Raw genomic sequence first — 17,923 nt, 5'->3', positions numbered from 1 at the left:
AGACCAATAACCGCCATGTTGCGTCCTTTGATGACGTACTTACAAACGTATTTTATCGATTACACCAAACTGCAATACTAAACATTGATATGAGTTTTGAATGTGAATTAGACAACAGTGGAGAATATAATACGATCCATGTGTTGTCAACTTCGATACTCCCGCCTCTTAATTGAATGCTAAATGTTCTGCCGTTGTCGTCTGGTGAGCGACATCGATAGAGTGGATATCCATCATTTCTAGTTTGTGTTTCCGAAAGAAAAGTACGTGGATACTGTTTCGTGCATTTATTGACATGAATCTTATTGGTTTTCATCACTTCGTATAATACTGGATCTTTCTTTGCATCAGGAATTGCCGCATGATTGAATGATTTCATCAATTTGATCTGATGTAATCACCTTCCACCATCCAAAGAAGAATGTGTGCGTGCGCAAACCTCTCTTTTCCCACTCAACAGGGTACATCTAGCATCTAACAGCACCATAGTATATGCGTTGCTTCAAGATAATGTCCATCGAAGCTGTTGCTTGAAAAGTCTTGCTGTGACATCGTGACGATCGCTTTCTGATTGATCGCGACCCATAATACCGTACGAATGTCATCGCATCCTGGGAGCACTCGTTCATGTGCCTTGGGCTGCTAATGTGTTGATGCCAAAAAGAACGCCGACCGATATTAGCGCGACCTCTTCATGGCATCGTGACAAATTTCAATCTATAATTGATCACTTTATGTGAAAAACACATAACATTTTCACTGTATAATTTTAAAAAATTTTTGAAGCAAACGCCAAATTTGAAAGATTTAAATAATTGAAAACCAAAACAAAAAAATTGAATAAAAAATTTGTATGGAAAAAATTAACTTTTTGGAATTGTTCAATTTTCCAACTTTTCCTCATGAATGACATACAGGTTATTTTATTTCTAAACCTTCCCCAATCCACGCAGAACATTCTCTGCAAATTTCATCAAGATTGGTTCAGTCGTTCCCTTAGCGTTGCTAATAAACAAACATCCATTCGTTTCTATGGGAAAAAGAAAAGGGCCGCTTTTAGGGATTTTCCGTCAATTTTTCGAGTTTTTTTCTCCGCATAAACCATCCCTGAACCTCAACGAACATTTTAAAAAAAGAATTATCAAATTTGGTTCAGTCGTATGAAAGTGATGCGCGTACATACATTTTGGCGATTCATTTTTATTTATATATATATATATATATGTATGTAGATTTGATCGGCAAGTTTGTATGATAAATACATTCTATAGTGTTCTGAACTGAATAATTCGTTTGGAGATTGTAGCTTTGACTCGGACAACAATCTGTGCTAAATTTTGTGAAGATATATTATTAAATAAGAGTTTTTCCATACAAAGAATCGAAAGAAATTTTAATTGATCAGTTTGAAGGTAGTTATAGGAGATAGTGGTTGTATATGGGCGGTTCCGACAAATGAGCAGTTTTTAGAGAAGAAAAGGACGTTTGTTAAATTTCCAATCGATATCTCAAACACTAAGTGCATACTTTAAGTATACACAGACAGACGGGAATGGCTTAATCAACTTGGTTTGTTTCGCTTATACTTCATAGGGTCTCTGATGTTTCCTTCTGGATTTCGTGGCACACTCAATGTACCCAAAATATGTATGTATATTTACTACAATAGTCGAAAAGTCTTTGTCCTAAAAATAAACCCAATAACATATTTATATCAAACGGCTTATCGGTCGACTTTTGTATTTCCGGACGCTTCGGATAACCTTCACTGAAGAACAATTTTTCAGCGGACTGCCGATTGGACTCTAATGCGTGAAGATGCAATGCTGGTTCATTAAATGTAATACTACTATTAGCAAAAACTGCTATGCGACGGCGTAAAAATCAAAAGTTGTCGGCACATAATTTCAACCTCTTTTACGACAGCCTCGCAAAAACGGCACATAACAATTGTTTTCGACAGAAATTTGGAGTGCACCACACCTCGATAATCGAATTTGTTTTAGGAAACAAAAAAAGACACAGAGTGACATGTCGGGCGAATAAGGCGGCTGTTGCAACACGGCGATCCCTTTAGAGGCCAAATACTGGGACAAGCTGAGGGCGGTGAGGTACGGCGCGTTGTCGTGATGAAGGATCCAGTTACAAGCGATGTCTGGGCGCACCCTGTTGATTCGTTTTCGCAATCTTTCGAGTACTTGGCAATAGTATACTTGATTTACAGTTTTGCCCGGGGGAACGAATTCTATCGCGACGCGTTGGTCTTGATTTCGTTTTTCCATTTTCGTGACGAGCACTACAAACACACGTCTACTTGACGCAGCAGGCGAACTAAACAAGCCAGAGCGATGGTACATATATCGATGGAGAGGGAAAGTATTCAAAGTCACAGGTTTACCACAAGCGCGACAATAAAATCAGCCTCATTACTTAATTGTCAAACCTCGTAACCTAGATTTTTAACCTGCTTTGACGAGATTTTTTCAGCTTCGGTTCAGCTTTGCCTCGATATTCAGCCGAGTTATCACCGATTTCTGAGTCGTAAGCATAGATCCAACACTCATTGCCAGTAATAATACGTTTCCTGATATCCTGGTAGTCGAAAAGCACAGTTTTGATCATCAGAGACCGCGGCTGTCAAGCTGTCCGGATGGAAGATAAAACTTCAGTTTTGAGGGTTTTCGATTCAGTACCTGTCGGTAGAGGCATATATCTTTCTAGATCTGATATCTCGAATCAGCACCGAATAGTGAAAAGAAAAAAACATTCGCACAGAAATTTTCTTATAGCTTAAGCCCGCTATATTGATACATTATGCAAAACTAGAGATAACGGCGTAACGATGCCGCTTCACATATGGTCGTTAACTCTAAAGTGCTCTATATAAGTATTATATTGCCTTTTCTCTTTTTCAAAATTTAACGCTACAACGCTTTCTTGTTATTGTTTTGTTGTGTTTAACTGCTGTATCTGCAGTTATGCAATTGTGTTCAACTCTCATATAATTATTTGTGGTCAAGGCTCTGCACGCTTAATTCCAAGCAACTTGTTTTTGCGCTCCAAATAAGCCAGCGTTTTTCAGCATTCCACAAATGCGTAGCTCATATGATGCAATTAGCACACATATAAGTAGAATGTAACGAGTTTGTAGAAAAAAAAATGATTGAATCATACATCGTAAATATGTATATGTGTTTGTGGCAGCTGCAGCACGCGAAAAGCGAAAGAGAACACAATCAATAATATTGATTTCATAATTTCTCGAATTGAAACGCTTTGTAGGCCTACAAATAAAAGCGCAAAAAATAAGTACACAGATGGGAAACACACGAAAAACACATACGAGTACGAACGTTGTAAAAAAGCAGCAAGAACAACAAGTTAGGCATGACTGACGCACGTGCTACCAAAGTCATTAACCAACGAAGAAAGCCGAGTTCATGGCAAAGCAGCGGAAAGCATAAAAAATTACAAAGAAAAAAATAAAATAAAATTGAAACTAGCAAAAGAGAAGCGCAACTTGAAAGTGTTCGAGTGAAAAAAGGTACCGTTAAATTACTGCAAGTGAACGTGACTTTAAATTTTTCGACTATCGGTGCCAATATTTGCCTACAGACGCGCGGTAAAAGTTATTGTTGGAGGGTATTTATGGAATTTATACACAAAATACATACAAACATGCATATATATACACATACATATATATATACCACATAGTTATAAGTGCACATGTTAGCCCGTAGACCTACTCGTTTTTTTACAATTTTTTATTCAATATGCAAAACATTTATTGCCATTTACAGCGTGCAACAACAAGAACAACGGTTTCCGTCGCTTCACCTCCAGCGCCAGGGCCGGATGTAGCACCCGCTGTTTTAAACACGGAGAGTACGCATGTCAATTTGAATGCATCCGGTCGTTCGCAACCGAAACTACAACAACATCACACACCCACTGCACAGCCAAGCGGGCAACAACACCAGCAGCAGCAACTACAACAGCAAAAGGCTAAATTGTCACCGTCAAATGTGGCTGGCGTCGCAAGTGCTGGCCAACAACAACATCAGCAGCATTATCAAAATAACAATGGCACATCGCCATCGAATGGTAGTAGCCATAAAGTGGCAGCAACAACAACAGCGACAACAACATCGAGCGTATCAATACCCGTCGAAACGGTGCCACCGATGCGTACCATTGAACTGTCGACGGGTCGCATACGTGAAGGTTTCGGTAAGTCTGCTGGAGTATTGTAGAGGTATTTAGTCAATTTTACGTATGAATTTATGGGTATTATGCGAGGTTTACTTTTGCAATTGGCTTAAAATGATAAAATAAATAATTATAAATTGGTTTGACACAATTTAAATTTTTAACAACTCGGTAGGTTTACGAGAGTGAAACTCTTTTGTCGCTGCCATCACTACTTTTGAGATAAGAGAGCGCGAAACTCCCACCCAACCTTTCAGAAGTAGCAGTAGTGGCATTCATCTAAAACTTACAAAATTTTCAACTACTATATTTAAACAAATCGTATTTTGAGTAGTTAAATTAAATTACTTAGCGTTAGGCAGCTACCACACTCTTTTTAGTAAAACTTTTCATATTCAAGACAGAGCCAGCAGGCACCAAAATCAAACTGAAGTATAGTAGTGTATAGTGAAGTACTGTGTATCCGACCTTAAGCAGTAAATTGAGTTCGGAATTTCTAATATACAGTCTGTCAAGTAAGACCGTGGTCGGAATAATTTATAAAAAAATTATTTTATGAAACTTTCATATTTATGTATACTTTGTACACATTACAAAAAATGATGCAATTTGGTCAATAATGTGTCAAGTCATCACTCGACATAATTGCCTGGCATCTCCGAGACATGCTTTCTACTAATTTGACGGCGTATTCTAGTGGCAAGTATCTCCAGATCCTACGAATTCTGTTCTTCTGTTTAATATATGCCCACACATTTTCAATAGGGTTTGCATCGGGCGACTGCGACGGTCAATCCAATGTAACGATGCCAGATTGAGTTTTCCACTGAGTACAGAGTTTGCTGCGGTGTTTAGCAGTAAAGCCTTTTTGTAGATTTTTATTATTTTCTCGGCATTTAGGTTGTCAGTAAAGTGGTACGAAATGCCGAATCCCTGCTTTGAGAAGCAGCTCCAAAGATGCACTTTATTCCATGTTTTACGGTCCGCTGAACAAGCCAATTGGTGGCAGTTGACCAGGCTCGCGTGAGGACAGAACGTGCCCATATAGAACATTCATCAGTAAAAATGACATTTTCAAAATCTCTATCAATATTCTCATGCGCCCAAGCGAGTCGCTTTGTCACAAGTTTTTCAGTCAACAAAGGCTTCTTCATTGTGTTGCGCCATTTCAGATCATGAGTGTGAAGAAGAGTTCAGATAGTTTCGTAGGACATATCTAAACCTTTTGCCATTAATTTTGCTTGTCCTTGCCGCAGTGTTAAAGCAGGATTCTGCGAAAACAGATTCACTATTCTTTTTTAATCTTTTTTGTTCACTTTCCCTATCGAACTACGTTCTGGTAAATCATCGACATTTTTAGCCACTTTATATCGCTGTATCCACTTCTGTACGAATGCATTCAACTTTCTCATATATTTAGCAGCCGCTGATTGCGACATTTTGGGACCTTTTGGGTGGATGCAACGAAACACAGCTTCGTAGCGCGACGCGTACTTAGCACTCATGGCGTTTAACGTGATTCCCTTTCAAAAGATCAACAACAACTGAACCTTTGTTAACAATGCATCAAGGACAAAGCTTCCCTCTATCGACTCGAAAAGGAATTAGAGCGAAATTTTTTATGTTTTTAGTGAACTCAATCGAATAAATTTCAGCCGATAGGTCCAATATTCGACCACTTTTGCATCAATATCAGTATCAATATCATCTTATATCAGCATTAACGTGCCGAATATTATCTTTCAAGACGTCAATCGTCTCGAGTTTATCTGCATAGACAAGCGATTTCACCTAACCTCACAAAAATAGTACAGTGGTGTTAAATCGCGTGAGCTTGGAGACCACGCTATAAGCTATATACGTAAGAAAATGCGTTCACCAAAGGTATCATTCAATAAATTGATTGTTCCGTTGGCTGCAGAGCATGTAGCGTTGTCTTGTTGAAGCCAAAGGTCGTCCACAGCAATATTAATAATCCAAATCAAGCACGAAAAAGTCGTATATCATGGTTCTTTAGCTAATCCCATTGAATGTTAAACAAATACCGGTTTGCTTTTTGAAGAAATATGGACCAATGATCCCCTCTACACATAGCGGACAACAAATAATGACTTTTTGAAGTTGTAACGGCATCTCAACAATGGCTTGTGGATTATGATCACTCCAAATTGGACAAATTTTTTTCATCAAAACATTCCATAAAGTAGATGGGCAGAGCTCTAATCGGTGGGTGCGACAGCGGATATACTCACTCGAGTCCTCTCCTATACTCTGCACACTGTTCGGCATCTCTGCGATTTCCGTTATTGATCAGATTACATACTGTTAGAACTCTTCAAATTTACTTCAAATAACACAGGCTGCGTTTTTATTTTACGAAGAGTTTGCATTTAGTTTTCGAGAATTAACTTTTTTCCGTATTTTGTGACAATATCATAATATTTTCGGTTAAAAATAGGAAGCAATAAACACAGTTCGGACCTTCAAGCAAAAATAAAAGAACATTTTAGAAATGGACTGTCGGAAAAATAAATATCGTTCCAAATAAATAAATATATTCCATAAATAAATCAACGACTTGCCATATTATTCGGTCTGAGAACATTCACACAGTGCACAGAGGAGGTAGGCTTCATGCTACAACCGTAAGGCAAAACCGGCAAATAAAAAATTTCTTAACAAAATACCACAAAGCAGTTTCAAGAAAAATTAAAACCGACGAGTTCAACTCGATGTCAGTCTCTCCACTATCAAAAGACGGGTCTTGGAGTTTAATATTCGTATTTACAGATGTATGAAAACCCCCATTTGTGTCTGCAAAAAATAGAAAAGCGTGGTTGGAATTTACTCGATCACACTTAAATTGGACTAAGCAGAAATGGAACTCAATTTGATGGTCAGATGAATCGAAATTCAACCTTCGAGGATCAGGTAATAATGCTTATGTTCGGGGTCGGCAAGGTGAAAAATATAACCCAAGATACGCAACTGCCGCATTAAAACACGGAGGGGGTAATAATATGGCGTGAGGGTGCTTCTCCTTTAATGCTATTGGTCCAAATCATCGTACGAGTATAACTGACACGATGACAGCTGTAACTTATAGGCGCATTTTAACTAATGTTATGCTGTCATTTGCCGAGTGGGAAGTGCCACTAGTATGGGCTTTCCAACACGATAACGACCCTAAGCACGCCTCTGGGATCATAAAACCTTGGTTAGAAGAGAATCACAAAACTACAGTGGCCGGCACATTCTGCCGATCTCAGCCCCTTTGATAATATGTGAATGATGGTTTTCGCCAGATTGGAAAGGGAATGGAAAGCGATCCCTTACAATTTCAATGAAAGTCGAGTAGCTTCAATGCCTAAAAGATGTGCTGAAGTTATTAAAAGTAATGGCTATGCAACTCAATATAGAAAAACAAAAACGCCATGGAGGTGGTCATCAAAAGACTGCAACATCACGTGTGATGGTTCGGAAAGTGAAGAAGCGACTTGAACGGAATCCACGACGAAGTGCCAATCAAATGGCTACAGAACTGAAAATATCGGACCGCAGCATTCGACGCATAATGAAAAATGATCTCACGATCAAGCCTTACAAGTTTCAAAATGCCCATGATCTCACACAGAAGCAGCAACAAGTAAGACTTGAGAGAACGAAGCAGTTGCTTCGCTTGGCCGAAAGCGGTCAAATTCCCAACATTATGTTTTCTGACGAAAAAATTTTTCCAATTGAGCAATTCGTAAACTCTCAAAACGATAGGGTTTACTTGACCATTCATACGAGAATCTAAGTCAACGGTTGACCACCAGGAGGCAGCATCCGCCACAAATAATGGTTTGGGCCACTGGCACCACAGATGAGGGCTTTCCAATTGATTTCGTGGAGTCTGACGTCAAAGTAAATGCGACATATTTTCGGGAAAGTATTCTGGAGGCTGCTTTGAAGCCGTGGGCAAACAAACGTTTCGGTCGCAAACCATGGACGTTTCAACAAGACTCAGCACCGTCTCACAAAGCGCGAGTGAACCAAGAATGGCTGAAAAACAACGTTACGAACTTCATTACGACCACACAATTCACCAGATGTGAATCCAATGGACTATTCTCTCAAAGCCATTTTGGAGAGCAAGGTCCGAAGTAAAAAATATACCCGTCTCGAGATGCTGAAGAAAGCCATTGTTCGTGAGTGAGGCCAAAATACCGGCAAGTCACATTCGGGCGATTCGTTTTTTGACCGTCTCAAGGCCATAGTTAAGGCAAAAGGTGGTTATATCGAGCAAAAGTGAATTGGTCCTGAATTGTTGATTATTTTCGCAGATTCTGTACTTTAAAATAAATAAAAATAATTTTCTAATCCGAATTAATGATTTTTTTAATTGGTTACACTTCGAGTGTACATAAAAGTTGCAAATGTTTTGAATACATACTTTTTTCAAAATCCACTTTTTTCGTTAGAATCCACTTTTTTGTTAAAAACCGATTGGGCGTTCGAACCTCACCTATATTCATCTATGTATAGCGATAATACAATTTTTCAGTTTTTGTATATGAGTTAGTTTCAAGCAGAAAAATGTTCCTCTCCGCCAGAGATTTTTTCTTAGAATCTCCTTGAGATCGGCTACGTTGTCAAGGGAGTCTTAATTTAGTCAGAAAAGTCAACTTCGTTGTCAAGGTGCAAATTTTGTCTGACTTTACGGTGCATATAAGCCCTTAATGATTATTGGTAGTTACATGACAACCCTAAATTATAAAGCTTTGTGAATAACAGAGGAGAAATAATAGGTGTAATGCTTATACTTGTAGTATTTACAAATTTTTGTCATTTGTTAAGGAGTGTATAACGTTAAATATATAAATAAGTAAATATTAATTCTATCCTACTATCTAGCTAATGGCGATGTTATAGTTACCTTGCTGCCTGCCAACACTAAGTGGCCATGGATAACGCCAGCTATATTCCGTCCTGAACTGGTACCCGAAGAATTGATGGCGCAAGGTCTAACCGTGAGTACAACTATTTACAGTTTATTTATAATCTTTCATACTCATTCCTCTCACTACAGCTCACCGTCGAAGAGTATGTCAACGCCATGGAGACATTGGTCAACGATTACCGCTTCACCGTCTACAACATCTGCTACAAGCGCATACTTGTCTGCTGGATTTTGCTAGCCTTCACAGTGCTGCTGACGTTGCTCTTCTCTGGCCTACAAGGCGTGGCGCTCTTCTCGCTCGGCGTCGGTTGGCTATTCCTCAATGCGGCCGCCATTTTCCTCTGCATGTGGGTAAAACTACGCTTGTCACGTGGCCTGGAGAAATGCTTGGCGCGCGTCAATCGTCAGCTAATGAAGCACAAAATTCTACTCATACTCGACGACCGTGGACGCATCTCATGCCACAAAGTGAACTTGTGCTTCATGTATTTCGATGCGACGCAATGTGTCAGTTTCCTAAATGAATTTCTCGAACACACCGAACAAAATGGCGGTGAGGCCATCAAGGCCGGTTGGGAGCGCAAATTAGATATTGATGTGAATGATATTGTCATACAAGGCAATAATCCGGTGCGTTTGTCGCGCAAACAGGTGAGTGCAACTCGGCGGCGGGGAGAGGCGGTGAAATTTTCACATTTTTTAACAATTTTTCGCAATCACATCTGTATTGTCTCACAATTAACACATTGAAGTGCACAAAAACACGAAAAAACACACTTGCCACAAACACACACATACACATACATATGTATAAAAATGAATTCATGCAAATAACTCTTTCTCTATGAGTACTACACTTGGGTATCTTTGCCCGCTCATTTCACTTAGGTTGTAGCACAGGAGCTGTTCCTCAGCTATTTGCAACGTTGGGGCAAGGATTTCCTGCGTCGCCGCTTGGACTGGACCGTGCAGGAGGCGGGCGTACACGAGACTCCGCGCCATTTGCAATCGTCTATTTGCCCGTGTCAGTACGAGGAGGAGCTGCTGCGCAACAAAATCAAAATACAGTTGCGAGGCAAACAGTGCTGTGGCATAAATTGCATTGGCTGTTGGCTTTAGACGCGCTTAAACGACGGCGCTAGCAAAAAATCGTGTTGTTGTTGAACGCAAGTTGGCTCAAAACATGAAAATGTGCGAAGACATATTTTTAATTTACGATTTGTAGACGTTGAACGTAGGCGTAAAATTAAAAAAAAAAATTAAATTTAAAAAAAAAAAAAAAAACTTAAAAATTAAAAAAAGAAATTGAAAATTAAAAATTAAAAAAAACATTAAAAATTAAAAAAAAAAAAAATATTTTTGTATATACTCTGTTTGCTTTCAGTAAATAATATTATGCCCCATTCATAAGTTTGTAGAATACATCACAGTGTGGCATAAATGAAAAATATAAAAAAATTAAAAAAAAAGCATAGTAATAATAAAACTTGTATTTGTATATGTTATAAGTTATGATTATATATGTATTTATTTACAATTGTTATTTTCGAAAATGTTGATAATATTATACATATATTTGCACGCCAAACATCACATACTAAGTACGGTAGTCATAGTATTAAAACTATCAAGTAAAGCTTATTTAATTTTAGACAGCTTGAATCTTAGAAGGACTAATCAAAAGCACTGCTATCAAAGCAGTATTATTTGCGTCTAAGCGGCTTAGCATAGACACACACCACTTTCGAGGCAGCCATGAAACGAATAGACAAACTTAAAGCAGTAAAATGGCATTTTGTTCACTTAACTTTGATTTCCAAACAAAGACGACAGACTTTGCTTAAAAGAATACTTCGCTAAACAAGCGTACTTAACGGACTAAAAGGTATACGTAGCCTGAACGAAAGATCTTGTCTTAGAGTCCTAACCTCTCCTAGAACACTCTGAAATTTTCAAGCCATTTTAAGCAAACGTTGAAAAGTCATTGGTGTCTTTATCAAGTTTACAACGGAAAAATTTCAACTTTGCATTAAAGTATTGGCTTGATAGCTGTTAGTATTATATTAGGTGGTCAAATATCTCCCTTTCGCCTTTTTGTCTTTTGAATTTCGCGGCTATGTATAAAACGCTGCAGAGCTCTTATCTGGCAATGCTATACATTTTTTAAAGGTCTTGACATAACCCACAAAACGTCGATATGCATGAGTTGGATATTGCGGTCAACAGTTATAGACGTGCAAACATGGAGTTCACTAACGCCGAAATTCGCACAATTCTAAAGTTTTCCTTCGTTAAAGGCAAATCCGCTGGAGAAACGTTCCGTCAGATTAATGGTGTTTTGGGGAATGGAACTCTATCACTTCGAACTGCGGAGGAATAGTTTCGACGATTCAGAGCGGATGAAAATGACACCATGGATAAGCCAGCCGGCGGAAGACCTGTGATGACGAATACCGATCAAATCATGGAAAACATCGAGTTAGACCGGCATGAGGCATCTGGTGACATCGCCCAGAAGATGGGAGTTCGTCACCAAACCATTTTAAACCATCTGCAGAAGGCTGGATAAACAAAAAAGCTTGATGTTTGGGTGCCGCATGATTTGACGCAAAAAAACCTTCTGGACCGAATCAACGCCTGCGATAGGCTGCTGAAATGGAACGAACTCTACCAATTTTTGATGCGGATGGTGACTGACGACGAAAACTGGATCACATACGACAGTATCAAGCAAAAACGGTCGTGGTTGAAGGCCAGTGAATCGCCCCCAAGCAGTGGCCAAGTCGGGATTGACGACCATGAAGGTTTCGCTTGGTGGAATTGGAAAGAAATTATGCACTGTGAGCTGCTCCCATATGGCCAGCCGCTCAATTCTACCATCTACTGCGAACAACTAGACCGCTTGAAGCAGGCGATCGACCAGAAGCGTCCAGAATTGGCCAACAGGAAGGGTTTAGTGTTCCACCAGGACAACGTCAGAACACACACTTCATTGATGACTCGGTAGAAGCTACGGGAGCTCGGGTGAGAGGTTTAATCGCATCCACCATATATCCCAGACACGGACATATCGCCAAGTGATTACCACCTGTTTCTGTCCTTGGCGAACGCCCTTGTTGGTGTAAAGTTGTACTCAAAAGAGGCTTGTAAAAAGTGGCTGTCCGAGTTCTTCGGAAATAAGGAGGGGGCTTCTACGAGGGGGGTATTCTGAAGTTGTCGTCTAGATGAAAACAGATTATCCAACGAAACGTGGTACATTTGAACTAAATCCGATCACTATAACACTTTTAATAAAGTATTGAATAAAGAGCAAAAAAGCGGAAGGGAGGTCAGTGACTATTTTCTCTTTTACATTTTCAAAATGGCGCGCAAGAGAAAAAATATTCATTTATATTTTTTGATAGTCTCAAAGCTTTTTCGTTAAACTAACATAATAGTTAATTGTTAACCGTTGTAACGAATCCGAAGAATGAAGGCACATTTCAATCCAAAGAACTGTTGAGATTCATTTTCAATCCAATTTCTTGGAGAAATAAACTGTTTTGATGGTTGTTTTTACCACATACATATAATTTTCAGACCAGCTTTGTTAATTCGTTAGTCGTTACTATATATTTTTTTTTTTTTGAAAATTTCTTGGAGTAACGAAGTTCCAGACTGGCAAGCATGATAGTTTTTTCGTTACTTGGTAAAATCACTCACTGTTTTTGTTTGCGTTGTTGCCTCAAAAGTTAACTTATTCATTGCGAAAAATACATACTATACAAATTAGTTTGTGAAAAATGTTACACCCATACTGATGTACAGCAAAAAGTATGTTCATAGTTAAGTGTTTTAACGATTATCAACTGACGAACTACCAGATTAACAAGTTCGGTCTGAATACCCCTCTTATAATAATGTCCATTGGACTAGTCACATTGAGAACCCATTTGTAATAGATCATAACATGCAACCTAAACACTGTATATTTTGGGATGTGAGCAGGTCTTCCACATCACGATTTTTTTATGATTACTCCTTTATGTTTTTGATTAAACGCTGTCATATATACTACATTTTACTCGTAATCTCTTTGTGTTTGCGAAATAAATTTGATTGAAAGTAAAGAATGCTGTTTTGAAGAAGATCTAACTATAAAATCAAGCCATTGTAAATACATAAAAATCTAAATATTTTCAATAATCACTATTTGCATACTAAATATTTTGACAATTGTATATATTTACATGAAACAAAAAAATTTAAACAATAGAAATGTGTCAAACAACCTTAAGTATATTATAGCATAGTATAAATACAAAATAAATCTAAAATTGTTGTCTTCGATTCGCCAAGCGTTAGAGCGTAAGAGTTTATACCACTATAATGAGGATTGCACTTGCTCTCTTGAATAGATACAGTGGCTCACTTGAATAGCATTCAACTAGTCAACTTGGTTGCTGTTTCAGCGCATAAGTTTTTGACAAGAGAGCAGTGCCCAAAGTTGGCGAGCACTGAATTGGCGAATCGAAGACGGCTAATACTACAGTAAATATGTACTTATATATAATTGCAGCTAGATCGCTAAAGAACTGTGCTCTTATCTCACACATATATACAAATTCATTGTGCATTTTTTTAGAAAATCATAGCTTTATTACATAATTTGTAAATATATAACATTATATAAAATGATAAAATTATATTAATTTGCACGCACCATTATGGCACACACTTACAAACTCTCTGCTCATCCACATACCACTCTACCATAAATTTGTTACTATTTTGTATTTACCAATAATGAAATGAAAAAAATTCCGAAAATTAAATCGACAGGAGCGCGGTACACAGCTTTTCCTGCGTTATGCCTCACGCTGGGGCATGGAGGCGTTACGTGGTCTGGTCGATGTTACGCCACTGGAGCCGGGACGTCATTGTGGACAATTTCAGTGTCCCTGCCAGTACATAAAAGAGCATTTGCAGTGCAAACCGCGAGGCAAGTTGAAATGTTTCAATTTCATTTATTGGGTGTTGGCTTCAGAGCGCTATGACTAGGGCCACCACACTTAACTAGAAACATGTAAGGCACACATACATACATACATACACGAACATGCATACACTGGCAATAATTGTAGTTAAATTTTTAAATGTTGTGTATTTTCTTAGCTCAGTGACTGTAAATATAATTTTGGCAAGTTGGACATTATAGACATATTAGTAGCATTTTTTATTATACCCTGAACAGGGTATTTGCATTAAGGAAGAAAACATTCGAGACACTATAAAATGTGTATATAAATGATCAGCGTGTTGAGCTGAGTTGAATTACTCGAGAACATCTGTCTGTCTGTCTGTCTGTATATACGCAAACTAATCCCTCAATTTTTGAGATATCGACTTGAAATTTTCTAAATGTCATTTTCTCTTCAAGAAGCTGCTCATTTGTCGGAACTGCCGATATCCGACCACTATAACATATAGCTGCCATACATACTGAACGATCGGAATCAAGTTCTTGTATGAAAAACTTTCACATTGGACAAGATATATTCACGAAATTTGTAACAGATTATTTTCTAAGACAACAATGTAATCTCCGAAGAAACTGTTCAGATCGGTTAACTTTAGCATATAGCTGCCATACAAACTGAACGATCGGAATCAAGTTCTTGTATGGAAAACTTTTGCATTTGACAAGATATATTCACGAAATTTGGTATAGATTATTTTCTAAGCCAACAATGTAATCTCCGAAAAAATTGTTCAGATCGGTTAACTTTAGCATATAACTGCCATACAAACTGAACGATCGGAATAAAGGGTTTGTATGGAAAACTTTCCCATTTTACAAGATATCTTCACGAAATTTGGTATAGATTTTTTTTTAAGGCAACAATGCAATCCCCGAAAAAATTGATCAGATCGGATTACTATAGCATATAGCTTCCATACAAACTGAACACATAGTTACTTAAAGAAAAGCACCTGTGTGCGTTTATTAGCTTCAGTGCAGCCGAAGTTAACGTTTTTCTGGTTATTTTATTTGTTTTTGTAATTTATAGTAATATACACACTCACACATATTTCTATTTTTATTTTCATGTGTATTTAAAAAAAGTTCATGCATTTATGTTCTTCATTTTCATCACTTAGTTTCGTTTTGTGTTCCATTTTTCGTTTAATTTGTTTTAATTGATTTCAATTTCTTGTATGTCCTTTCTTTTTTCGGAAATCTCAAATGCAGTTGTTATAAATAGCATAGGCCAGGTTGTTTGGAGTCGTTTCCCAATGTACTTAGATTGAAATTTTGCAAGAAAATGCACTTTGTACCAAACTTTTCACTGTATGTATGTGTGTGTGAGCACAATTTGCGGCGGGCGATCACTCGAAAATACACTTTTAAATATATATGTATGAAATTTGTAAACAATTACTTAATTGTCCTTAATTACACACTAATACATGCTCAGTTCGATAAGTTATTTGAAGTTATTATAAGCTCATAAGTACTTAAGTACATATTATACTTGTATGTACTGCAATTAATACAAATACATATGTTTATATAATATTATTATACACTAATTATTGTTGTTTCAACCAATAAGCAGAAACTTTAAAGTAATCACTTATGTATGCTCCTAATCCTTCTTATACCTTGTATGAAAACTCATGTACTTAAAACTTTATATGCGATTACGTATATATATATGTATGTATTTACTAGCACTTTCAACATTTCCTTTGTTGTAGTTTTGTTAAGCAATAAATTTTCAATAAAGCATACCATACAAATCTAATGCACACCTTGTTGTTTCATTTTTATAGGATATCCTTGCAGTTGTATTGCTTACGCCACGGATGCCCACCTACAAGATCGCTTTTAAGTTTTTCCATTTGCATTAGGACATCATTTATATGTTATTCTATGTGCTTATTGTGGCTAGACTCTCTATTTACATTTGTTTAATCCAATCAAGATTATTTACACAAATTTATCATATAAAAATGTTTATAGTTATATGATACTATTCAATAAAGGGAAATTTATACAGATATATAATTGCTCGAGTAATTATTATCGAATTGCACATAGCGAAAATTGTGTTTGATTTGAAGTGGATTATGAAGCAATGAAGTGGAAACCCCATTAATTTGAAAATTTTAAATTGAAGTCAAGTTGAAGGTTAGTATTTGTTGGGTGCTTAAGAAATTTGAAATCAATTAGACATTCTTTCTCAGTTGTCATAGTCAAAATTATTACCAACAAGTCGTTAACTCTGAGAACGAGGCCAAGTTTCATTCTAAAACTGTTTTGTAATTTCTAAACACCAAAATTATTACGAAATCTAGATTTGTGAGAATTTTGTATAATTAAACACTTTAATCAATCCAATCAACTCGACTAGTTAATGTTAATCAATAGATAATTGCAAAACGCTCCCAGAAGGAAATTTTCAATCAACATCTTACTGATTTTTTTTTTTTTTGGTTCTACAGCATTATTCCAATATATACGCCACACTTTAAAATTCCATGGTAATTATACCATGTATCCGCTGGGTAGCCTAAGAACCATCCGTTTGAAAGCGAGCTAAAGTGAGAATGCGAAACATCTCCCCTCCACTGGATTGCGCACTGGGTTTGGGACCCGCCACGTATAAAAAACGCACCCAATAAAAGCAACAACAAGCCTTGGAGGAGAGTCCTCCATTTTGATTACGACCATGGCAAACGAAATAAGTACTACGATTTGAGGGCATGCACTGGAAAATGTCCGGTCCCTTAATTGGGAAGATGCCGCTTCACAGCTGGTTGATGTTGTCGTTAGAGTGAAGGCTAACATCACCGCCATTCATAAAATGCGATGGACGAGTAGGTCCTGGTAGTATTTATTATAGTGGTCATATAAAAGAGCGCAAATTGGGTGTGCGATTCGTGGTGGGGAGAGAAATTCCGTCGCCGAGTACTATCATTCACTCCGGTGTATGAACGTCTAGCCACAATCCGCATCAACTCAAAGATATTCAATATATCGCTGATTCGCGCCCCCTCCCCTAGTGAAGAGAAGGACGATGTGACCAAAGATGGTCTTTTATAAGCGCTGAAGCCCACCTATGAGGGTTGCCTTCCCACGATGTCCAAATCGTGCATGGCGACTTTAACGCCAAGGTGGGGCAAAGAAGGTACCTTTGGCACTACGGTCGGTAAATCAGCCTCCACGATGAAACATCCCCAATTAGGTTAAGGCTGATCGACTACGCCGGGGCCCGAAATATAGGTATCTGTAGTACTAGATTCCAAAATAAGAAACTACATCAAGCAATCTGGCTGCTTCAGGATCGATCGAAAAGCCACCAACCAGATCGATCATGTTGTGATAGACGGAAGACACGTTGCCAGTGTTTTAGATGTGCGTGCGCTCCGAGGTCCAAACATCGACTCGGACGATAATCTTGTTGTAACCAATATTCTCACACGCCTCTGTGCACCAAAAAACGCACGCTAACAAACACAAGGAAGGTTTGACCTCAAGAAGCTGCAATCACAACAGATAGCAGAACGATTTTCTACTCGACTTGCACTCTCTCTGAGAGCCCTCGCCATCAACTCGGTATAAGGGAACTATGGGAAGGCATTTCAAGCTCCTTACGTACAGCTGCAACCGAAACCATTTGTTTTCGGAAATGCAAAAGAGCAGCTGGTACGACGAGGAGTGCCGTGTTACAGCGGAGAGTAAACAGACTGTCTACCTCGCAACGTTACGAACGACCGCAACAC

The 17,923-nt window shown here is 38.0% G+C and overlaps 1 protein-coding gene across 7 annotated transcripts in view; it reads left to right on the top strand.

Annotated features, from left to right (window-relative positions):
• The window catches only part of LOC105225683 (uncharacterized), a 30,885-nt gene extending 14,724 nt beyond the window's left edge, over positions 1 to 16,161 (top strand). For 5 of the 7 annotated variants that reach the window (XM_011204268.4, XM_029549930.2, XM_011204266.4 and 2 more), the window contains exons 3-6: positions 3,804 to 4,233; positions 9,109 to 9,224; positions 9,284 to 9,805; positions 10,043 to 10,357. In XM_011204268.4, coding sequence (XP_011202570.1) covers positions 3,804 to 4,233; positions 9,109 to 9,224; positions 9,284 to 9,805; positions 10,043 to 10,273 — 1,299 coding nt within the window. In that variant the 3' untranslated portion in view covers positions 10,274 to 10,357. Of the gene's footprint in view, positions 1 to 3,803; positions 4,234 to 9,108; positions 9,225 to 9,283; positions 9,806 to 10,042; positions 10,358 to 13,975; positions 14,136 to 15,386; positions 15,947 to 15,970 lie in introns of those variants that run through there. The other 2 variants (XM_049461818.1, XM_049461823.1) reach the window with 2 other exon arrangements.
• The last annotated feature ends 1,762 nt before the right edge of the window (positions 16,162 to 17,923 follow it).

Source organism: Bactrocera dorsalis, chromosome 1 (assembly GCF_023373825.1).
Source record: "Bactrocera dorsalis isolate Fly_Bdor chromosome 1, ASM2337382v1, whole genome shotgun sequence".
Classification (NCBI taxonomy): domain Eukaryota; kingdom Metazoa; phylum Arthropoda; class Insecta; order Diptera; family Tephritidae; genus Bactrocera; species Bactrocera dorsalis.
Note: the sequence above shows the minus strand (reverse complement) of the source record. Positions and strands in the feature narration are given on the sequence as shown.